Consider the following 25,220-nt stretch of genomic DNA (forward strand, 5'->3'; position numbering starts at 1 on the left):
GCTCTCCATTATATCACGATTGTTTAAAATAATATAAACATATGGAACACGGAAACACGATTGAAGCGGTACGCGTCGGGTTCTTAGCGCATTTTATCTTTATACATTTTTGCACGAAATTTTTTTTATATAATTGATTGCAGCGTGTTTAAAAATTCACCTCTTCTAAGTGTTAATCTTTCTACGTAGTTTATCATTCAATTTGGTTCAGTATTTGAACGGTGAAACAGTAACCTACAGCATCAGTGTTTCGAACAGTAAGATATATGCTTTTTATAGAGCAACTTTTTAGTCGCATATCGCCCACTGGAGGCTCACAGTGGAAAAAAAGGCTGCACCAATTGGCCTCGGCTGGGCGGAGTTGGAGGAGGCCGCCCTAGACCGCGAAAAAAGAAACAGGATATCATTATCATACATATAGTAATAAAATAAAGAACTAACCAACGCAGGAGTAAAGCTCCTGAGCGCCCGTGAGCAAGCAGCCGTCGGGGCCGGTAATGCCGCGCGTCAGGTTCAGGCAGTAGCAGCCCTCGTGGTTGTCCAGGAACCACTCTTTAGACCCGTATCGCCACACCGGCACGCCGCGGTGTGTGAACGAGGTCTCGTAGCGAAGCTCCACGGACCTGACAATTAAACAATTGCTTTTAACAATTCTTAAAAGATATATTGGCCCGGTAGTTTTCTTGGCCCAAGGGCACCAAACATAGTGCGGCGTCACGGCAGACCTAGAAGGAGGTGGCGGCACGATCTCGACGTCTTTCGGAAATATATATATATATAAATATAACTTTCAGAGCGATATCAATGAAACCTTAACAGAAATTACGAATTGGTTAAATGAACACAATTTGGAACTTAATATGAGCAAAACCAAATTAATTCAATTTCACCCGTACCAAAAAGACGATTTAGATTTATCGGCCACCTCAAAAGAACTTGGCATCGAAGAGGTTAGCTCTTTCAAACTACTAGGATTAAACATTGACACGAGTTTAAATTGGAAAACGCATATTGAAGAGGTCAGGAACAAATTATCACGTTTTTTGTTTGCGTTAAGTGTATTAAAAAGGAACACTAACGTAGAATGTGCACTCTCGGCATATTATGCATATGCCTATGCATGGTTGCGGTATGGGGTAGTCTTATGGGGGAATAGCCCAGACGTCGAAGATCTATTTATAGCACAAAAAAAATGCGTACGCGTTATAGCTAACATCCGACAACCAGAAAGCTGCCGACCACACTTTATTAACCTAAAGCTTCTAACCTTACCATGTATTTACATACTGGAGGCTGGACTATTTGTAAGAAAACACATATCCAACTTCCAGTATGTTAAAAGCGCGCGTCGAAATAGACAACTAGTTCTCCCTGAACCTAAATTAACTATGTATAAAAACGGGCCCCATTACCAGTCGATAAAAATATATAATAAAATCCCTGATTCTATTAAAGACGTTGAAACTTATAATATGTTCCGAAATAAACTGAAAACGTGGTTAATTGATAAATCATTTTATTCTTATCAGGAATTTATGGCATCTGACAATAGTGATAATGACTGAGAATTAATTTTACTGAAACCGATAACTTTGTCTCAATGTAATGGAATGATTAAATGAATTATTATTTTATTAATGAATTGACATAATTATTATTATAAATAAATTGACACTATTATTATTATAAATGAATTGACATAATTAGTTATTGTATCGCTTAGTGTTAGTATGATTCACGACAGCTTAAATTTGATTATTAATATTTGACATCATTGCATTATATAAACAAGTATAGCATTTAAATTCGTATTGATATTGTATCTCCTTTTTGGACTTCACGGGCCTATAAATCCCGGTCTTTTGATAGGCTTGCGTGGGGATATAGATCCAACAAAATTCGTATTGATTATTATTAGTGTTAAATAGATTCCATAATTATTATTTACTATGATGAAACTAACTAATTAAGCAATACGTGTAATATGTTTTGTAAGGTAACTTTAAGTATTTAGCTATTAAGGTTAACTTGCCATACCCTATTCAGGGTCCATGTTGTACAATTCAATTTAAAATACCATCTGTAAATACCATGGAATGCAATAAATAAATAAATAAATAAATGAAATCATATTGGCCTAATATTGCCATAGAACGAATGCGAACGCGTGGAAGAAAGAGAGGGAGGCCTTTGTCCAGCAGTAGGATACAACAAATAAATCAATAAATAATAATAAAAGATATATTATTCAAACAATAACAATTACGAGCCATATACTTGCCTACAAATATCATGGTTAAAGGCATAAACCGGGAGGTCTTTTTCCAAGAAGGGCGGAAATATTCCTGCGTCAGTCCCCCGGAGCGTATTGCATATGTTGGGCTCGTGTTCATCAAGAGAGCCGTCTTCTCCCTCGGGCCACAGCCGGAGGCGGTAGCTGTTGTCGTAAGTGATGATGCGGCCCACGTCACGGGCATCGTCGAGCCCGCGATACACTTTGAAGTTTGCTGACGGTAAGGTATTTTTCTGAGAACATAAAAATTGTTTAACATACCTGCGATTTTCTGAGGAACAAAATCACAAAATGTATACTGTCGTAAAATATTTAAACACTAAGCACATACCTACCTATACTATTTTTACAGGTTTACTGATAACCCTCATTTATTTGTAGGTATGCGTCAACGCCATCACCGCAACCGGGTGTCATTGCTTAGAGAGGGAGGTTCTCCGAAAAATATAGCTCAGTGAAAAATACTCGGGTAAAACCGTTAAGAGGGCGTCGAGGAGGGTAAATTTTCAGATTCTGTCAAATTACCCCATTTCACACACAAACGCAGCTCACGCACACTACCTCAATTTACTGGGACAGGTCAGTGACCCCTAATGTTTTTTTAAAGGTGCTGTTTCGAGTTTAGTGTTAACTACTGACCTTCTTTGAGGAATTTAAACTGTCAAAGCTTTCCTTTGTGAGAAGACAGAGAAAAAACACTTTTTATATATAGCTTTCCTTGTTTGTTCATGTCATGTCATAGGTATGTGACGTATTAGGTAATTAATTATTTTCGTTGTTGACTTTTGTATTAAGATAGGTACAAAACGGCGACGCTCTTAACTGTCCATCGGTAGACCTTATGCCTTTTGTAATAAGGTTTATGGACTGTCAGTTAACAGTCTGGTGGTGTGCGATGGTAGGTATGCGGTTTGTAGACATAGACCAAATTAAACCTAGGAGTTTTATTATTAAAGATATAAGAAATCGTCTACTTTACCTACTCGAAAAAAGTGGACTCTATCTAAAATTATCCCTTCATTAGTTATAGGTCTTGTAACATTTTTTACAACTATAGACGCTTATTATATTTCACTTATAACTTAATTTTTAAAGCTCTGTTGATAATAAGGCTTTAAAAACATCTAATAAAATTCAGGTACTACACTTATACTTTTGTAAGTCAGTAAGTGATGCTTACTTAAAACTTATCGGGAAATCAAATAACTCATAACTACCTATATTAAAATATTTAAATTTACTAATTCATCTCATACGTTCAATAAGGCCCGGGACTGGGCCTTGTCACCCGCACCGACAGAGGGCCTTTTTAGTCCTACATAATATTAAAGAACTGTGTCCCGGATAGTATGGGTTCTGGTCCATGACGCGTCCTGAATTAACTTATACAGGGTGTAATTGTTAAGTGTGGCCAGGCTACAATTCCGTAAATATAACAGATATCAGAAAACTTCAAATTGATATCGAAAGTGCGTTACCTAATGAGTAAAATTACATTAATAACTTTTTTTAAATAAATGCAGAAATATCCCAAACATTAACTTCCAATCAAACCCTCCCATACATTTAGTACGACGACTCAACCCTCAAAGAACGTCGGTGTTGTAAGAGACAAAACTGCTTGAGATTCATTATTTGCGATAATAAACTGTAATAAAATAATAAAACTACCGTTTATGGAATAATAAATCTAACACTTATTTTTTAAGGAAGGACATTTTTTGTTTACAGTAGTTTCTCGAAATGACGCCCTTCTTGTGCGATACATTGACGGGCCCCCTTAAATATTTCTAAATTAACTTTGCGGCGTGATTAAAAAATAAATGTTAGATTTATTATTTCATAAACGGTAGTTTTATTATTTTATTACAGTTTATTATCGCAAATAATGAATCTCAAGCAGATTTATCTCTTACAACACCAACGTTCTTTGAGGGGTGAGTCGTCGTACTAAATGTATGGGTGGGTTTGAAGTTAATGTTTGGGATATTTCTGCTTTTATTAAAAAAATATATTAATGTAATTTTACTCATTGGATAACGCACTTTCGATATCAATTTGAAATTTTCTGATATCTGTTATATTTACGGATTTATAGCCCGGCTACACTTAACGATTACACCCTGTATATCATTAGATAATTCATAGCCTATATCTATAGAATAAATCGTTCTTATGAGCGTATTTGGTGGGCATCCCTTATTAGTAAAAAAGCCTACTGCTTTATAATAGGGTGGCAATGGTGGCAGAAACCCATTTCATTTGTAAAATTGTAGGGATGAATGTATAGTTTATTGTAAATCCCAAATATATTAAATTACCCGCGGACAGAGCGACCGATTTTATTATTAGATAATTTTCACATGTATGAGCTCTGTTCTGTGTAAGTAATCCTAGAGCAGCTGTAAGCGCTGCGCGCCGTGTTTGACGGTCTAACGATCCGCCCTCGGCTGCAGCGCTGACAGCGATGTATTGTGCCCGCTTCCCGCAGGCGCAGAGAGCTAGATACGAACGTTGTTATCGAGGCTGTCATACTAAGTTGCTTTTTCCCGTTAAATTTGTGTTTTGTAATTATTATTTGGCTTTCGCTCTTTCTCCTTCTGTTTGTATAAAGATAGATAGATGTGTGTATTGTGTGTCGTAACGGACAATAAATCGGTGTGCGAAAACGAACGCTTGGTGCCTATTATTTGCTCCTGCATCTGCACCCGCTTACCACGCCTAGCACAACTCTACCTTCCACATCTACAAAATTATCACCTGTAATTTATCTGTAAAATATTAAAACATTGTATTCACACTTTTCAAATGCCAGATTCAGTTTTTTTTTTTAAATGTTTGACTTTGGCCATAATTCAATTTGAATAGAAATCATCACCGCCACGCGCTACTAATTAATATTCAGAAAAAATATATGAGTGCCTATTTTTATTTTTTTGACATTTAGATTTTATTCTAGAAATTATAGACTAGTATTTTTTATACAATCTTTTTAATGTTTGACGATCCTTCTGTGAAATTCTTAATGTTAAATTTGATATGTATAATAATCCAATTTTATTATGGAATAATATTAACATCATAAATTGTTCTGATAATTAGATTAAGATTAATTACGATTCATAAGAGCTTGTTGCTAGGCCTAGATTTTGCAATTTTTTATTTAGTACAAATCACCACACTGTGATTGTAAAGGCCAAAATTGTCCTAAAATTACATATCATTATCATTTATTGTGCAAAAATCAGTTTATTTGTATGAATCGTTATACCTATATACGATTATTTAAAAACTGAATTCCTCGTCCCTAAATTATACAAAAATGATATATAACTTGCCCTAGTTGCTAAAAGCATGAAGAAAGCATGAAATATAGCATAGATTGGACTTCATAGATTGGAGCCGACCATTTCCCCTCTTCCCTTATTTTTGGTATACTAAGCCACTAGTATTGGGTTGCCTATAATTATTTTTCTTTGAATGTACTCGTAAACCTCCATCCGTTAGTATGCGATTCATTAATGGACGCACCATGGCCCAAATCGGGACACGGTTCTTTAACACGTAATGTTAATAATCAGTGAACATCTTTAATTACGCTCAAATGCTTAAGTTTCAGTACAGGTAAAAGTACATATGAACTGTACTTTTAATGGTTAGTACAATCGGCATCAAATGGAGAGTGACGGCCAAAGTGACCAAATATAGCTATAGGATCTAAATGTGGACGAATAAGGTCAGGTGAAGCATATAAGGCCCACCTTTATTTTAACTGAAATAGTTATATTAATAATCAGGATATTATGACCAAATCAATGTTTCTTCATATATACCAAAATAGTTATAAAAATATTCCGGCGCTTTTGAAAAATACACGTTTTATAAAAAAACCATACCATGTTGGTTCGGAACCGGGCCTTGTTACTTGCACTGACAGTTGAACACTGACTTGAACATAAGTTCAAGAATAATAGAAAATATTACCGGGCCTTATTAGCTTTTATCATGAATTAATTTCATCTTCAATTTAAAATGGTCTATAGTAAAATACGGCCTACATGAGTCATGGAAAAACAAATTGTATTTTATTTAGAAAGTACTTATAATATATGTTGTTCATAATCTTCAGTAAGCTGACTTCTAGGAGTCTATCTATTATAATTAATGTAGATTGACAGTTTACTTAGCAAATTGTACTTTTATACCTTTGAAACAAGCATTTGAGCGTAATTAATGATGTTTACTGATTGTTAATCTTAAATATACCTATTATGTAGGGCACTTAAATTATTTTAGCGGACCGAGCGGATATGTATGTTTGTAGACCACTTTTTTATTTAAATAATTAAATTGTAATTCATTCAAAAAAAGGTTACTACAATTAGGGATATAGATACCTCACCTACCTTATTACAAAGCATTACAAAAATGTCCAAAGGCCAAAGCCACACTGATAAGACATAAGACCTCATAAATACCTATAAATAAACGTTCACTGAAAAAAACCCTAAGGCATTTCTGATAAGTAATTATTTTTCGTTACTGAGTTATCGTTTTGCACCGAATATCAATGAAATAAAAGCACGTTAATTTGATAGATACATTTATATAAAAATCGTCACATGGAACCAATATAGGTACTCGTAAACCAGACCACTGCGGTATTGGCTTTAAATATCGTTCTTTCAACTGATAATATAGCCACAAAAACTCGCTGAGACTGCAGGTCGAGTCTTGATTTCAATTTCTTGATGATATATCATTGAATTAACTTTCAAAGCACGTGATAGCTCTCAGAATAGCAACAAAACTGGTTGAAACTAAGAATTTTATTGCTGATATTATGTGAACAACATTGCTTCGTCTTCATAAATAAAATTTTAATAATTTATATTGTTTACGTTAAAATGTGAAGAAATTTGTTGATAAATTGTCTATCTAGTATATTGACATTATGTCATATATGTTTTTAAAATGACGTAATATGAATGCCAGCACAATGAAAATTTATTCCAATAAGATAAAACAAATCTTCAAACTTTTTTCATTTTTAGTGAATTAGGAAGAAACTAATTACACTGATTTGGTTGTGTTCGTATATTTTTTATATAATTTGTTATATTTTTAAAGTATTATGACTTATGAATAAAAACAAATCAAAATTTTAATGACTCTTGATCTCCGTGTGACATTATTCATTTACCCTATTTATTTTGAACACAGTTTTTCACTGGTATCATCATTCGTATACGGACATGAATTTATGTCATAAATGAACTGTCAAAATGGGAGATTTTAAGTACGCGTCCGCTCCGGACGGCCCACAGCGGGCATCTGATTCAAAGGAGAATTTGACAGATATGGCGGATGTATGGAAATTTTACGAAAGTTTACGTTTACGATTGAGTTTCTCTGTTGTCTTTAAGAGGAAAAATAGGAACAGCCTGATTCGTTGTAGTCCAGTTATCTGGCTTTCGAAATCACTCGATTTTATAGCTTGAGCATCGAAATTTTTATACAAATTTTACTAAACGCTGACACTCGTTCATCTCGTTTTAGGTACAACTTTGCATGAGTGTATTTATTATATTGTAAATGATTTCAAATTTTCAAGGGTGATTCGTTGTAAACACACTCTTTGGGATAATAATGATATTTATTATAAAAAAAATTATCAAGAGATGTGGACGCTAGCCACTAAACGGTGACTGCCTTTTTCGCTGATTTTGCTCGATGCAGTCTTAAACGAATATACCTTAATTATAAATAATATCTATTCAATCAGCAGTATTTTAAGATCAGCACTAATTATTGTGAATGAGGGCGATATCTTGTGAACTCACATAGTTGAAGACTGAGAAGGTCACCGAGCCATCAGGTTGCACGTCCATGTTGCGGTTCTCCCCGGCAAGGCTGCGGATCTGGCTGCAGGCCACGCCGCCCACCAGCCCCGGGTTGGTGCACAGCGCCAGCCCGTCCAGGAACAGCGACCCGATGCGCATCGATGCTACCGGCGTGTTCAGCTCGCCGAACACGCCGTTTAGCGCTAGACTCAGCAAGCCCAATAGCTCTGGATACTCCACTTCTACGACGTGTAGTACGGCCTGATTCATACATTGATTACATTTACAACACATTAAAGTAAAATACCTACGCGCATAGGGTAGTGTAGGGTAAATTAAAAGTCCGTTGTTTAGGATTGAAGTGGCCATTGTAGTAGGTATACTTGTACTTGTAAGAGTTGTAAGGTCTCTGCTAGTGATGAACTAAACACGTGCAGATTCAAACCAGAGGTCATTGACTTGCAGCCGCGCAAAACTCATTGCGACATGGACTCACTCCCAAGCAATAAAAACGGGTCACTTTGTATGGAGAGTTTATAAATTAAGAGAGAGGCATATGTGTTTACAATGAGAATCATTAATAATAAACGTTCTCATGTTGGTCGTGCATGTATGTAGTATGGGTGTTATTCGGCGAATGAAAAACATTGTATCCTAATGAAGCCTTGTTTGTCTTGATTGGAGGGTCAAATGGCAGCAGTTTTTTTTAAAATTGGTGCCTGCATTAAAACACAGGGATTACGTTGCTAAGTTGGTACCTACACAATTTAGATACCTATTTGTTATTCTTAGCCAATTATTACGAAATTTACAAAAAGGTAGAAAACATAAAGCCTAATATGGGATGGACATTGGCCGCTTTATTATTATAAATTAGCGACTTGCCCCGGCTCGGCACGGGTACCTAAACCAAACCATAACAAATTATACACATAAATCATTTGATATAGGTGTAAACCGCATGAACATTCGTTAGTAATTTTTGAGTTTATCGCAACCATACATAAGTCAGACGGGGTGGGGATTTTTTTATAAAGTATAGTGATAATCGATAGAGATTTCCGAAACCATCGAGTGCGAAGCCACGGCTACAGCTAGTCTATCGATGATATCTGAACTTCCAGTTACATAGAAAGCATTTAAATAGGATGGATATATAAATCGCTTAAATACATGCTATTGCGATGTTTTCGTCTTTCTACAGTTTAGTATTATCTGTAGGTACTTATTTACATCCGAAAGCGTAATTAAAACTATAGTACCTATTTTCCAAATAGCTTGGGTACGGTGATAGCTGTCATCTCGGTAGGTACCTACATTTTTGAGTTTTGAGGTTATAAAGTGTATAAGTACTATAATTTAGTAGGTATTTTACGCAGCCTACGCAGGGTCACTACACTCGCTATCAAGTAATTAAGGTAATCGACAAGGATTGTTTATTTCTAATTTATTATCTGAAAGTAAACACATTTATCGTATTATAAATACCTAGGCATTTACGTATCTGATATCTTGTCAGGATTACCGTCACGGGAGCTTATTAAATTTAGTTGATATAAGTAGTTTACATATAGGTACGTCAACAAGGCTTACTTATAGTAATAATATATGATTATTTTCAACACAGCAAGCGCTTTTAGTATTGTAGCGATAGGGTAGTACAAGCTGAAATACAAACGGACGACCTCAGCTATTGGCTTACCAATGAGTTGGATACTTGTAAGATATCATTCGATATATGGGGCGTTATCTATGAAAAGGGACCTTATTGTCGATGGCGCTTACGCCGCACTGCGTCGCGCGGCACTGTATTTATATCAGATTATCGTTTATAATAGCGTAAGCGCCATCCACAATAAGGTCCCTTTTCAAAGATAACGTCACATATGTCAGTCAGGAGTATGTGAAGGGTCATTCTCAAAAAATAAGTCTGGGGTCTAAGTGCCGCGACCCATACAATTTGTATAAATAGAATCGTGGCAATATGGTTTCGAATGGCTTAGACGCAACCACAGACATACTCGTATTCTCAGAGAATGACCCTGAATAGGTAACCGTAAGTATCTTATTTTACCTATTTTTCTAAGTACACAAGTTTTATCGATCGATCAATCAATCACATATCTATGTTATTGATATGATGAAATAGGCACTTAGCATACTTACCTAATTAGGGATTTATCTTGTTAATCGTATTATTTTCTTAAATATTTTAAAACTCTGCGGTAAAATTAATTAAACAAGGACTCGATAGCAAAACTTCCGCGAGATACAGACGTATTGAATATATTAACAACGGGTCACTCACGTATTTTAAGTCGAAAAACGCTCAACATGTTTCACTCCGTACCGCGGAGTGTCATCACTCATCAGGAGCCTGCGTTGGCGCGGTGGGCTGCAGCCCGCACTCTGCGCCGATCCGTCACCGTCAACACAAGCCCCTGATGACACTCCTCGGTACGGAACTACGGAGAGAAACATGTCGAGCATTTTTCGACTACGTGAGTGACCAGTTGTTAATATATTTAATTAGGAAACGATATCTTAATGTCTTCTATTCCGTGTTTTTTTTGTACCTGGCGTAAACGTTGTTGAGAATCGGACACGGTCGAGTCGGACCAAGCAGTCTCTGCATGGCATTTGCATTGACAAAGTATGGAAATGTCTACATACATATCACCTTTCTATGAAAATGTGACGTTTACAGATGTAGTGCAAAATTGTTTTCCATCGTATTTTCTCAGAAACGTTCGTATTGGTTGTGCTACTTCAGTCGACCTCAGTACTTTTTATATCGAGACTGACTGAAATAGCAAGACACGATTCCGTGAAAATACGATGGAAAATAATTATGCACAACATCTGTACATTGACATTTCCACACTTATTTAGTCAAAGTCGGTGCAGAGCTATGCTATCTAACGGACTAATACCTAAGTGCATATATCGACTAGGTACATAGTTAGTTAGTTACAACATCTGACCTAGTAAGTAAGTGAATTATGTAAAAGTATGTATAATAATTTCTAATTGAGAATATGGGAGCATATAAGCATAATATTTTCGCAAAGCAAACTTGGGGATAATATTTCAAAAACTTAATATACATACCTTGGTACATGCTCCGAGGCGATACAGAATAATACAGATGCATAAGTATGAATATTAAATACCGTTTTTGGATTCAATTTAGATCAACCAACATAATAATTGGCAAACGACGTACTAGGGTTCTAATGTCGGTTTTCAGTGTGCACGATTGTAATATTTTGTACTAATAACAAAAACAGGGAGAATAAGATGAAACTTGATATATAGCTACCTACCTAACAACGTTATAAGTGCGATCATATCGATCCAATATTTCAAATATCAACGGAATGTTACCCTACCCTATTTAAACAATAAAGTGAAATGCAATTATACATGCATATATCAAATAGTGAGTGAGATTTGTTAGAGTAACACCGATGACAACGTGATACTTAAATTTCGTTAGCCTTAATCTTTCCCCACGGGACCAATAATGGCATTCGTTGGCCTTCTTTCGCTTGTGTTGGGTTAGACACATCTTCACCTGAATAGTAGCCTGACACGCACCAAAGAACCAAAACAAATGTGAAATGTAGGTAAGTAAGTATAATATAACTTATACGGAATGTTTTTTCAGCCTTTAGCCAAATTTTGTGAGGTGAATCTACATATATTTCATACTGAGCAACTTCTACTAAGGGACCGACCCCGAAATCGCAAAAATAAAAATAATATGTGGTTAGCTCCAATGTATGACAGCAAAAACAATTTTTTACTTGCTCACTATGACTTATGTGCCTAAATATTCACCTCGCCAAAATGTGGCTACGGGTTGAAAAAAAAACACGGAAAAAATACAACTATTCTTCATTGCATAACAGTAATAAAAGACACCTACAAAAAAATCAAATTATGGTAGACAGTAAGTCTTATCGCTAAAGAGAAATCTCTCCGAGATAACCTTATACACATAAACACCCTGTAAGTGAATATAAGTCGACTACTATGGTTCATTATGGAACAAGTAGAGTGCAAAATTATACACCTCAGGCAAACGCTGGTCAGCGGTCAGCAAGCAATATTAAAAATATAAAGTAAAATTCAAATAATGGCTTACATTATACGCAACATTGGCGGTCGTGATGATATCGTCCTCAGTGTACGGGTATGAGCCCTCGGTGTCAAACTCGAAGCTGTCTCTGAACCTATACGTCAGCGTCTTCTCATCAGACTCCAGCAGCTCCCGGCTTTGATACAACCTACAAACATCAAGGGTAGTACTATTAGTTATTCTATACATGAAGCGTTCAGAGATGGATCCAATTACTCTGCACCCTTTACTGTGATATAAGTATTTTGTAATTATACTCTGACAGCTGCGGCATACCTCAACCAACCTACTCAGCAATCCAAATGCATACGGAGTTAACTTATATTATAATACCTTCAATTGTGTAATGTGTATTACTCGAAAAAAAAATATTAATTTCGACATACATATAATTGTATTTGTGAGACCGTGTTCCAATGCTTATGTACCTACACAAGACTCGCAGCATATTGCCCAGGGTTCAATTGGGGACGTTGCACTGAATTTTAAGTACCTCTAAACCGGTACCCACAGCTGTACATCGACACCAAAAAATTGACATTATTTTATGCCTATAGATAGATATAAGTAGGTAAGCAATTGAAGTTATTTAATTGAAAGTTTGTTAGGTCAATTTCTTTCGCTATATAAACAGACGTAGCGCATTTCGAAAAAGGCGTTGTAAATCAATTTTTTAAACATGCAGATACGTCTGCGAGCGAAATTCCAAATTCTGGTAGGCTTCCGTAGCTCAATTGGCAGAGCTAACGCACGGATTGCGGAGGTTGCGGGTTCAAGTCCTGCCGGATCCGTAATTTTACCATTTTTTCCTTTAATATAAAATTTAAAACGCGTTGTATTTACGAGTCTACATTTCATTGAAATGGGGGTACCAAACTTGTTGTTAATTATAAAGGTTTTTGAGATCTTGATTAATTCGACTGTTGGGAATGTCCTCATCCCACAGTGGCCTACCTAGCTAAACAATAATATTTTTAAGATGTTTCGTGCACTTACCTGTATATATAAGGTCCTATTTCCTCAACAACAGGAGTAGCTCCGTCTAGCACCTCATCTGGGTTTGTGAGGTTGAATGCTCTTATACTAAAGTTCATGGCGAATGGAATGTCTGTAAATCTTTCCAGGTTTAGTGACCCATCAGCCAGGGCTATCTCCTGAAACATGTGTTTGCATTCATAGACAGCTTTTTGGGATTTCGGGAATCGTAACTTTAAATACTTTTTCATCACACCAGCTCGGGAAGGCTTAGGTACTTTGCACTTCAAAAACTGATAGCAAAGTTGCATTTTATTCACATGTGAGGCAAAGTAATCAAATGCAAATTTTGAGTTGTTTTCTTATGTTTGCTGGTAGAATTGACTTTAAAATAATGATTTTGGATGATAAATATTTAATAACATTCATTTGGATTTAATTTGATTTCGTTTGGTATTTTTCAATTGATATTTGCTTCGGGTTGGTGTAGTGAAAAATTGAGTGCTTCACTCGGGGGCAAATTTTGTTTAACCCTCGCAACGCTCAAGATTCCATTTTTCTCTGAAGAATTTTTCTCATTTTTCTCAAGAATCTTTCGCTTGCTCGGGTATCAATTAATAGCACGAACGGTTAAACAAAAACTTTGCCTCTCCTAGTAAAACAAATAACTATTCGAAGCGAATTCGTGCACCTAGCCTTTTACTACAAATAAATAAATATTACTACATTTACTTATTTATTTTAAGAAATGCTTTAAAACAGTTTACAACGAATGTCTGTAAAATATCACTACTTGGTCTTTCACGTCCGTATATATATATATATATTATGTGAATATCCTCTACTTATATATAAACTCAAAATAAGTAACTATTTGGATATTAGTTACCTGTTTTGGGTTTTTACAACCTATACATTTATTATTCCAAATAGTAGGGTTGCAAGTATACTCGCGTTGAATTATGGGCCCTATTACGACAATATTATTACAGTTAATTTTTATATGGAGTAGCTGTGCATGCATATAGAATGTTTGTAGCCATTTTTGGAAGAGATTTATAACAATTAAAAATGTATCAGATCGTTTTCGGAGTGTGTAATTCGGCTAGATTCCCAAAAGTTACAAAGATATACGAAAAGGCAGTGGTATTTAAAGATGCAGGAGCTTGCATCGTAGGGTAACTACTAAATTTAAAACAAATCAGTTGGTAACCTTTTTTGGAAAATTTAAAATGGCAGGAAAAAAATACTGTAAAACCAAATTTTGTTGAATTTTAAGGCCGTAACAGACTACCGCCCCGCTCCGCAACCTTAAGACGGACGCAGCTATAAGTAAGAGCGAGAAAGACATTTTGACCGCACTAAGGCCGCATTGCGGTACGGTAGGCTGTTACGGCTTTAACGCTTGTCATAGTTTTAAATTGCAATTTAGGTACTCACGTTTGAGATTATGCCGTCTATAATACCGTCCACAAGTCCATAACCTACTATAGTAGAGCCAATGAGGAGCGCTGCCCCAAGTACGGCAGTGGAGACCCCACAAGCAAAGCTACACATTTTTTCCTAGAGATGCTAAATTAATAAATATCTACAATTTTCGGGCACCTCAGGATCTATTGCAATCGGTCAGCATACGTGGGGCCAACTCGATTGACTGTGATTATATTTGATTGGCATTGTATTAGATTGATAACGATAAAGAGAGTAATAATTAGGGTTCAGTTGTAAGATTAATTACGATTATTCACCATGACATATCTAGTTTTTAACCGACTTAAATCAAGAAGCAGATTAGATTCCGACCATTCTACGTTTGCACCGAATTTAGTGTCCGACCGAAGTTTCGATTTCGGTTTCGGCATAAAAATCAAGTTTCGGTCGAAGGTTCGGTTACGGCTGAAACTATAGATTGGGTATAGAAACTACATATAAATTACATAATATATCGTTGTCTAAGAACCCACAACACAAGACTTATTGATGTCGTCCTATAATCATTTTGTATACTTATTTTATTTATTTCTATATCAATGCCAAATTGCAGCTTTTTAGCACTATAGTACTATGCCTTATGGGAAACGGTCGAAGAGATAGTTCAGATCCGGAAATCTCTACTAATTTTTAGTATGTTGTTGGGCATGGTATTGGGTCTCCAAAACTGCCGGGAGACAGCGGCGCCGGCCATCTACTTCAGCGGAAAGACGTCATCAAAATGACTCCCGCCTCCTTGCGAATATTGCATTAAGTATTGCACCCAAACTATGCATGGCACATAATCGTGTGGGGTATTATATTAAATTGGCTTTCATTCAATATCCGAATCTGAACTATATATTCCCATAAGGCAGTGCACTATTACTAATGATTATGGAATAAACGCTCAGACAGACGGACATGGCGAAACGATAAGAGTTCCCAGTTGACTACGGTACCCTAAAAAGTCGGAAAGTAAATGAGGTGGGTAGGTAAATATCTTAATAAAATGTGTTAATATTTATGTATAACTAGGTCCATATTATAATCGACGTAAATATTATCAATGTCATTCATTACGCAATTACAATAAAAAAACTTAATCGGTTCATTTGGATCGATAGGATTAAATAAAGATTATGATGAAAGAATATTTATCTTTTGTAATTGTAATGCTTATTATTCAGTAGTACGGTCGGAAGTACTAATTTATCACCCATTTTTTATTCAGTATTCAATTCGTACCTTGTCACAGTGATCATCAATATGAAAGTCGCTAGAGACTACTATTGTCACTGAGTCTGGGTCATTACTAGACGATTATAATATTTAACCCTTAGGTAAATGCATAGGTACTGTAGGATGCGCCCTACACAATATAAATATAAAATTTTAAGCATAATTTTATTAGACTAATTATTTGTTTCTATAATACATGAATATTATTTCAATAGGAAAACTAATCCATTTTGCGAATGTTTACTTAAATTTACCAACGCAGTACATATTTCAATTTATAAAAATTAGATTTGTTTTAAGACGAAATGTCGGAAATATTGAAAAACCCCCGGACGTTTATGATTTTTAGTACTTAACCTGTGTGATTTTGGGCCGATTTTTCAGGGCTAGTAAGTATTTCGTAACTAGGTATTTTATAACTATCATAGGAATATCACAAATAATGTATCTTTCTGATGGCAGTAAGTTTTTTTCCTATATATCTTACTAATAAACTATAAATTTAAATAAATATGATTTAGCCTATGCAACTTCTAACACTGATTTCGCAGTGATAATCGATGTCATATTCTTTTTACTAGTTTACCTAGAATCAGCAAATAAGTGATAACTTACCAACCTACCTGAATAGTGATACCTACATATACATATTAATTTCGGGTATGTAGTTAGTTTACCTACGTAACGGGTTGAAAGTTATACGTTTGACCCTATTAAAACTTACTGTCTAAATGTACTTATAGGTATTTTTGTTACAATTAGCAATAAAAATTCGGTTCAAAATGGATTTGTAGTACTTATCTATAATTTCCGTTTTGATATTTAGCTACCGATTCGATAAATAATAATCCATTTACATAAACAGTTCAGTGCCAGAGGGTAAGTACGGGGTTCTAAAATTTTTATTAAGTGTCGTAACTTAGAAAGATGGGAGTAAATTTACTGTGGCTACAGATTTTACTTTGACAGTACGCCTCTTTTTCAAAGTCTCTTTGGTATTGCTGAGGAGCAGGGCAGGGCAAGGTTATTTAATGATTCCTTAGATATTTGACCTTTAAAATAACTCTTTCACGGTCTGGGCTATCAAAATCGCTGGCAACTTAGCTTGGTCTAACTATATTCACATTATTTCGTTCATATAAATGCCATGCTTTGTTATTAGGGTATCGCAACGTCATGAGCATCCTATAAGCACTGTACATAGCATTTGCGTCATAATGACGTCGACGGCACCGACAAAGTTTTGCTCTGCAGATGTGAAAGTAGCGGAAAGTTAGAAAATTTACACCCTAATCCAAAAACGCCACCAAGTTACGAGCCCTTCTTATGAATAGATATTACTTACAAATAATGTGGGTTGACAATTTTGTTAATAAAGAAACAAAGCGGGTATTATCTAATCGAATTTATTTATTTCAATATTAGTAGGTTTGGTAATTGGCTGTTTATGTCAACGTCAAATGCATTAAATCATTAATTATAATAGAAATATTCTCCAGAGCTAGGATTATTTCCCATACAACTCGGGAATGTTCCCGTAAACGTACATAAGTATCATGATAGACTAAAGTCAGATTAGGACAATTATTTATTTAAAGGACATTAACCATTAATTAAATTATAACCTAATTAACAAATCAGTCACAATGGAACGAAGTTATCCTTACACTAGTGTTACTCTGACGCAGGCTGAGATCATGATTAGGAAGGTCACCTCGGTGTTGCACATTGCCACTGGGAAAATGATCAAGAAATTATTAACTAAATTACAAAACATTCAGCTAACCAAATGTGCCCCGTGGCATCCGTGGGCCGCTTTTGACCCTATGGTAAAGCTTTTCCATCATCATTAAGCTTATTAACCTTAAGATGTTCAGACCAAAAATTAGCATATGTATATCGATAGTAGGGATTGCAATCCGGTCCGGCGGATCCGGTAATCCGGCCGGATCCGGCACATTTTTCATGATACCGGATCCGGCAAAATTCACCGGATCCGGTCCCGGATCCGGTAAAGTGAATCAACGCGCTAAAATATATAATAACAGCTTAAAACACTGCTAAAATTTAAAAGTTCTCGCCAGTATTCGAATTTTCTCGCTCGCTAACAGCAACACAACAACTTGTTTGTTAGTTGACGCCAGTCTTCTAGCCGACGAAATATGTGTCGTGAGATATCCGTGCACCGTACTAGTACCGTAGCACGTAGCACTGGATTGGTTTATATTCAATTTATTGTGTTGTTACATTGTAATTTAATGTACATGTTCTTTCGTTTTATTTTGTACAAACCATTTTAGCCCACTTATAATAAGTGTTACCTGCATTTAAAATATAATGAATAAATATTTATAAAATTAAATAGAGAAATATATGTTGACTTTTGACGACCGGTCTGACCTAGCCAGTGGGTAGTGATCCTGCCTGTGGAGCCGCGATCCTGGGTTTTCGAATCCCGGTAAGGACAATTACTTATTTGTGTGATGAGCACAGATATTTGTTCCTGAGTCATGGTTGCTTTCTATGTATTTAATTTTAAGTATTTGTATATTATATATCGTTGTCTGAGTACCAACAACACAAGCTTTCTTGAGCTTACCGTGGGGCTTAGTCAATTTGTGTAAAAATGTCCTATAATATTTATTTATTATTATTATTTTGTATGTCTTTTCCATATCTCGGGACCATGGGGTCCCGGACCTTTGGGAGGCGTACGTGGGGCCGAAGCCAACAGCGCAGAGGCCCTTTAAGACACTTTAATCTAAAAGCAAGGGATACACGTGGCGGATACCATCCCCGAACGCACAATGTGATACATCAAGAGATGGTCCCCGCCAGGTGCAAAGACTATTGCAGTGCAGCACTTTTGTGCTGCGATGGGAACTAAGGTCATGGGCTATAGATTTGAAAGTTGGATGGACTGGATAATGGGCTATGGGAGAGACTAGCGGACACCTGCCGTGACAATCAGTCTCAAAATTGTATAAGACAGGTGGTGACTCGCCAACTCATTGAGTGGGCCCCGCAATGGCCGCACGCACAGTGCGACAACAGGGCAACACTTTGGAGCGGCTGTGAGGTTGTCGAGAGGTGAGTCTGCGGTAGCCAGATCCCGGTAATCCGTTCAAGGGCCGCCGGCGTTATGACATTTTACACTTCCATCCTGGAGCATAGGTCCCGCTCTTGCGACTCCACTCTGGCCGGCCAATCAAGGCAAGCACAGAGGCGAGGGCCAGATGACAGGGCCCTCTGGAATAGGGGTCCGCGGTGTCGCCACTCACCGTCAGCTCGCCACAAGCTATTATTATGCTACTAAATGTACTTGTATAGGTATACACGTTTATTGATTTTGTTTGCTAAAACTAAAATGGTTGAATTGAGAGCACCTTTTTGTTGGTAATGTGGGTTGGGCTATAGATATTTTAAGAGAAAAAGAAGATTGTATTTGTGGTTAAGTAATGAAAACGTTGATTTTTGAAACTTAAAACAGCCGTCATCGAATTAAAACTGTTGTGAGGCATACTAACATTGAATAATTTACGGTTTAGACTCACTTGTTTTTAGTCACTCGCGCGACATGTTTCGGAGAGCCTAGGTCTCCTGTTAAGACACCCGTTTTATTAATCCATTAAAAATATCCTTAACTTCGCATATAACGCCAAAACATGATAAAATACGTGACTTGATGAATTTTTTATCCGCAATACCAATCCGGCCGGATCCGCCGGATTGAGGCCAAAATCCGGCCGTATCCGGCCGGATTCAAAACCAGTCCGGATTGCAATCCCTAATCGATAGGTTGAAGTCTCTTCGTCATAACAGAACTTAGTTGGTGTTGGTGAGAAGAAATCAGCCTAAAAGTCATTGATCAACGTAAATATTTTGTGTACTGTTTATATATTTGACCCATACCCATTAAGCTCGCATCTTTGCCTTTGTAGCTCAGTCGCACTAATATACATCAGGGTCAAAATTAAATAGATAGTGACGGCTAAGTCGCTAAATATATCGTAACACACCTTTCTTCTCATAGAAATAATGACGTGTTCCGATTCTTTTAGTCACACTGACTGCACATATTCAATAGAGTACACGAGTAACAGCATCCAATAAACGCAACATACAAGTACACAATTTCCCCGCGCGGGATCGGGATAAGGAACACCAATGTCACCGTTAACGTTACGTTACCAGTAGGTACCTATGTAAAAGTAACAAGTTGATTGCTACCTTAAGATTCTTTTTTAGACCAACATTTAATCACTTTCAGAGCATGTACATTGTAAAGGCAATTTCCGACCATCGTATTAATATTCTAAGGGCCACTTGCACCATTCACTAACCCGGGGTTAATCGGTTAAACCCGGAGCTACCATAGCTAAAAATACAATTTGACACTGTGTTAATCGGTTAACCCCGGGTTAGTGGGATGGTGCAAGTGGCGCTAATAGGATTTAGCCGACGAAAGGATTCGTCTAGTTAGAGTGAATATGCAAGCGCGAGACGGCCGAATCTTGTAAAATTATCGAAACTTACACGAATTACACAGATTATATAAAAATGGTATGGAAAATACTCAATGTATTTTGCTATGTCGGAATTATACAGGATGAGAGTGGAGTCGTGCCTGACACGATCTGCTTGCACGCATCGAGAAAATACAAGTAAAATTATCGATAATGCTTGCAATTCGAACACATTTAAGTACGCAATGGCCGTATTTATTTCTTAATTTAAAGTGATGGTAGGACACTAGCATAATTTGTATGCTTATGTAATATCTTATTACTGCCAACTAAGGATTCTATTAGTTAAAGTAGTAAATAAATAATTAATTACACAATTATTTTACTAACATTAACCAGCAATTAATAAATACTCAAACGTATAGTTTAAACTTTAAACTACAAGATACATTTTGGAAATCGTAACAAAAAATAATCATTCAGATTGCGACCCAAACTTTACTCTACATAAAAGCCTTTTATTATTTGCCGTAATTTTTTTCCCAGGAATTATAGATCCTGTTGCACCAACAATAAGCGATGGATTGTTTTACGCAATTCAGAAGAGAACTGTGTAGCTTTCCGCAGCAACATAATTACTATTAGGTACCGACGGTAAGGTGCAACCTGACATTAACAGGCCATTTAAATATTTTTTTACAAATCTCGGATAAAACCATACACAAAAATTGTCATGCTCCAAAAACGTTGTTAACAGCAAAATTATACAAATGCATTTTTATAAAGATTAACAAAGTTATAAACGCCTTCCCACAAATACATGCACTTGAATAACATTTTTTGTTATTGAACAAATTGAATTACGGAAATTAATACTACAACATAGAAAATGTTGGTATTCAATTCACAGATTCATTAGAAAACAAACATTATTGAATAATGTTTATGTCAATAGTTAATTAAAATGTATAGTGCGCGAAGCATTGTTTTCATCAATATTAGATATTCTGGTTTGTGCTAAATGTTTACACATGAATTTATCATTTAATGTACATATTAAATAAACCTCAGTACAAAAATACAAATGCTTAAACTAATAAGAACATTGCATAATACCAAATTATACCCTTTATATGTATATAAACCGAAAATTTGGCGTCTATTTTTTCATCTCAAGCTACACTGATTGAATAATGTGGCATTGTCTAGTTTGATGAAAAAGTCTATCTTAAAATTAAATAAGCACACATTTAAAACGAACCTTGTGTCTCATGAATCTCATGATTGTCAAACGTCCGTACTAACAGCAATATACTTTACTGACCATCGGTGGAGCAATCTCGTTTTACGAATCGTCAATTAATATGAATAGGTATAAGAACATTGTACGTGTTTCAGCGTCTCGTTTTAAAAAAGCAGTGGATTAATTAGGTATGTCGATGATGGATTTACTTTCGACTACGACGACTGTCCAATCACTGATTCTAATATTTTATTGTGACGTACGTGCTAGTTGAAATCCATTAGCTCGAAGCAACCGAATTTTTGCGTGTCTTAAAGTCACTGCGGTGCCCGATTCAAACTTAAAATGTAAAATAGCCAACTGATTATCTGCATTTCGAAATTCAACAAACATTATCAATACATTCAACACCCAATGTTACTATGCTTGTACATTTGAGGCTTACAGCTTAATTTTACTTTTTAAAGTGCTATTCTGCTTCACGGTCCAGTAAATCCAACAGGGGCTTCTTGCGACGTCGTTCTCTAGCGCCTATACTATTGAAACCTGCCAAATACTTACTACAGAGGACAATAAGGACGCAATGATCCTTCGATAGGTGGTTATTAATTATTATCGCCGCCAATTGCACTTTTGGTATCTTTTTAGGTTATTCCCACTAGTTGCCACTGGTAACAATTTGGTGGTAACTAGTGGGAATAACCCACTTTTTTATATATTTGATCCCTGTCATTGCCAATAAAGCAGCGTCTGTTTCATCTGCGTGAGCATTTAGTTTAAACCTTATTAATTTTATTTATAGAAGAGTTATTTATTGTAATAAGTTGTAGTCTAAGACGTCTAAGAAAAATACGTAAATATATTTTGACAGCAGTCATTATGCAGTAATTCTAAAGGCGGGATTCCACCAGTGTAAGGTACAAGCATATTCAATACAAAAATGCTTGTGGCGCACTCTGGTGGAATCCCGCCTTTATTAAATAGTTGACATTAAAACCATGGCACGGTACAACGACATATAATTCAACCGTCAAACTCAGGGCTCGATTTATTCTCAGACATTACAATAATTTTACAGTCAATAACTCTTTGGTTATAGTGAGCAATGGCATTGATTAAACATGATCTTAGAATGTATATGATATGTTACAGAACATTGAAGAACACAACACTGAACATTGAGTATACAATCAATTGTAACATCAAACATTTACCATTTATTACAGTAATAGCTGTTATTATTATCATTTAGTTTCTTGTAAACAGACAAAAGTTTCAACAGTTCTTATTAAGCAAATCATGTTTTACTTTAACAACGACATCACAAAAAATACTGCATTGGCCATGAAACGTGTTACAGTAGCTGCGCTTACTAAATATTTACAGAAAAGTCTTAAACATAAATTCCAATGAGTTTTAAGATATTTGATCTATACAATGCTATTGATATAATCATATTATGAAGTGTTAAGCGCAACTTCAGTATACATTGCAGTAATGCAGGAACGCATGATGTTACGCAATGGCCTTTGTTGTAATTAGTCGGAATTATTAAACAGCGCAGAGCGATTGTCCTCGTGTTTAGTCGTCCGCAATGAAGTCCAAATTAGCACGTGTAAGTGGTTGACGACTGGCCCGGTCGGCGTCGGCGACACACTACTGATTCTGCTGAAGCGACTCTGGAGTCGCGGAACGTTACTCACATTTTTTGAGAGCTACACGATTGTCCGAGCTCTTAGTGTCTTTTCACGTTTCGCACTATCGAAAAATTTAATTGATAATAGCCACAAGCTGGGTACTAACGATCGTCAATTGGTAATTAAATATGATAATGGGTATGTATTGTTGGACAGGTTCGGTGGAAACATAACGTCGCGGCGACTCGTCCGCACTCGGGTAATGCAGTAACCGGCAACTAATAAGTGACCCGCCGTCGGTCGCGTCGGCGCCGGCTCAGTGGTCGAACTTGAGGATGGCGTCGATGGAGAAGTCGGCCCGGCGCCGCTGCTCGAGCATGATGTAGGTCTGCACGGTGCGCAGCGCGTCGGGGTCGCGCGCCGCGCCGCTGCCGCCCGCGCCGCCGCCGCCACCGCCGCTGTCGCCGCCCTCGCCGCCCCCAGGCTGCTTTCAGCTAGGCTTCTGCTGCACTTCGCGCATCATCAGCTGTAACACGCCCGATCCACTTCATTCTTTTAATGTACTCGGATATGCCACGAAATACTTCATGTACAAAAACGAAAAAACCGCCAGTGTTCAAACTTAGGGTAATCAAAACAAACTAGGGATTGCAATCCGGTCCGGCGGATCCGGTAATCCGGCCGGATCCGGCACATTTTTCATGATACCGGATCCGGCAAAATTCACCGGATCCGGTCCCGGATCCGGTAAAGTGAATCAACGCGCTAAAATATATAATAACAGCTTAAAACACTGCTAAAATTTAAAAGTTCTCGCCAGTATTCGAATTTTCTCGCTCGCTAACAGCAACACAACAACTTGTTTGTTAGTTGACGCCAGTCTTCTAGCCGACGAAATATGTGTCGTGAGATTTCCGTGCACCGTACTAGTACCGTAGCACGTAGCACTGGATTGGTTTATATTCAATTTATTGTGTTGTTACATTGTAATTTAATAATAATAATACGGCAGTTTCAGGGGCCCATCTAATCAGCGGCAAGTCACCGCCTGCCTCGATAACTTGTGAAAATATTGTTATGGCAGGTGTCCGTACGTCTTTGTAATAACCCAGTCTCATAGTCCAGCCAAACTTCAATCCATAGACCGGTATACTGTTCTCTTTTTCTACAATAGTCCCAATGCCTGCTGAGACCGGTTCATGGGTGTTTATTGTTGCACCTGTGAACGGGTCCCAGCAGGCGTTCTACATGACATAAAAGCTCTCCAAGGGGCCTCTACGTGTTGGATCTGTGTCCCCACGCAAGCCTATCAAAAAACCGGGATTATAGGCCCGTGATATCTAAGGAGATACAAATAATAATAATAAGCCCGCAGGGCAGCTTGTGGCGAGCTGTTGGGGAGTAACGACCCCACGGATCCGAGTGCTCCCGAGAGTCGGTCAGGGTCTCCGTCTCCGGCGTGTCTTCGTCGGTCGGAGTGGACCCCAAGGGGACCCGCAGGACTCTCAGCTCTGGCTCGCCTTCATTGGCCGTCCAGAGAGGAGTCGCTAGAGCTATATGCTCCAGGGGTGGAAGTGAAAGATGCATAAGACGCGAGTTGGCACAGTGGCTGTTAACAGTCACTGGGTAGAAAGCGGCGCACACATCTCGACACCCCTGAGCCGCTCACACCGATGTTGCTCCTGGTCGTCTTCGCGACGGCAGATTCAGGGGCCCATCTAGTCAGCGGCGAGTCACCGCCTGCCTCGATGACGGTGTTAACATTGTTATGGCAGGTGTCCGGACCTCTTTTACAATAGCCCAGTCTCATTGTCCACCCAAACATCAATCCATAGACCGGAATACTGTTCACTTTTTCTACAATAGTCCCAATGCCTGCTGCGACCGGTTCATGGGTGTCAATTGTT

The 25,220-nt window shown here is 37.1% G+C and overlaps 2 protein-coding genes across 2 annotated transcripts in view; both read right to left on the reverse strand.

Moving 5' to 3' along the window:
- LOC134679380 (sensory neuron membrane protein 2-like) overlaps nt 1–14,812 on the reverse strand; it is a 28,451-nt gene extending 13,639 nt beyond the window's left edge. The window contains exons 1-6 of the mRNA XM_063538277.1: nt 14,696–14,812; nt 13,277–13,434; nt 12,287–12,428; nt 8,137–8,397; nt 2,282–2,526; nt 442–623 (exon numbers count right to left, since the gene is read on the reverse strand). Of these exons, the coding sequence (XP_063394347.1) occupies nt 442–623; nt 2,282–2,526; nt 8,137–8,397; nt 12,287–12,428; nt 13,277–13,434; nt 14,696–14,812 (1,105 nt within the window). The remainder of the gene's footprint in view (nt 1–441; nt 624–2,281; nt 2,527–8,136; nt 8,398–12,286; nt 12,429–13,276; nt 13,435–14,695) is intronic.
- A 7,883-nt stretch (nt 14,813–22,695) lies between these two features.
- Nucleotides 22,696–25,220, reverse strand: part of LOC134678951 (protein AF-10) — a 42,781-nt gene continuing 40,256 nt past the window's right edge. Inside the window, exon 24 of the mRNA XM_063537707.1 lies at nt 22,696–23,839. Coding sequence (XP_063393777.1) covers nt 23,804–23,839 — 36 coding nt within the window. The 3' untranslated portion in view covers nt 22,696–23,803. The remainder of the gene's footprint in view (nt 23,840–25,220) is intronic.

Source organism: Cydia fagiglandana, chromosome Z, assembly GCF_963556715.1.
Source record: "Cydia fagiglandana chromosome Z, ilCydFagi1.1, whole genome shotgun sequence".
Taxonomy (NCBI): domain Eukaryota; kingdom Metazoa; phylum Arthropoda; class Insecta; order Lepidoptera; family Tortricidae; genus Cydia; species Cydia fagiglandana.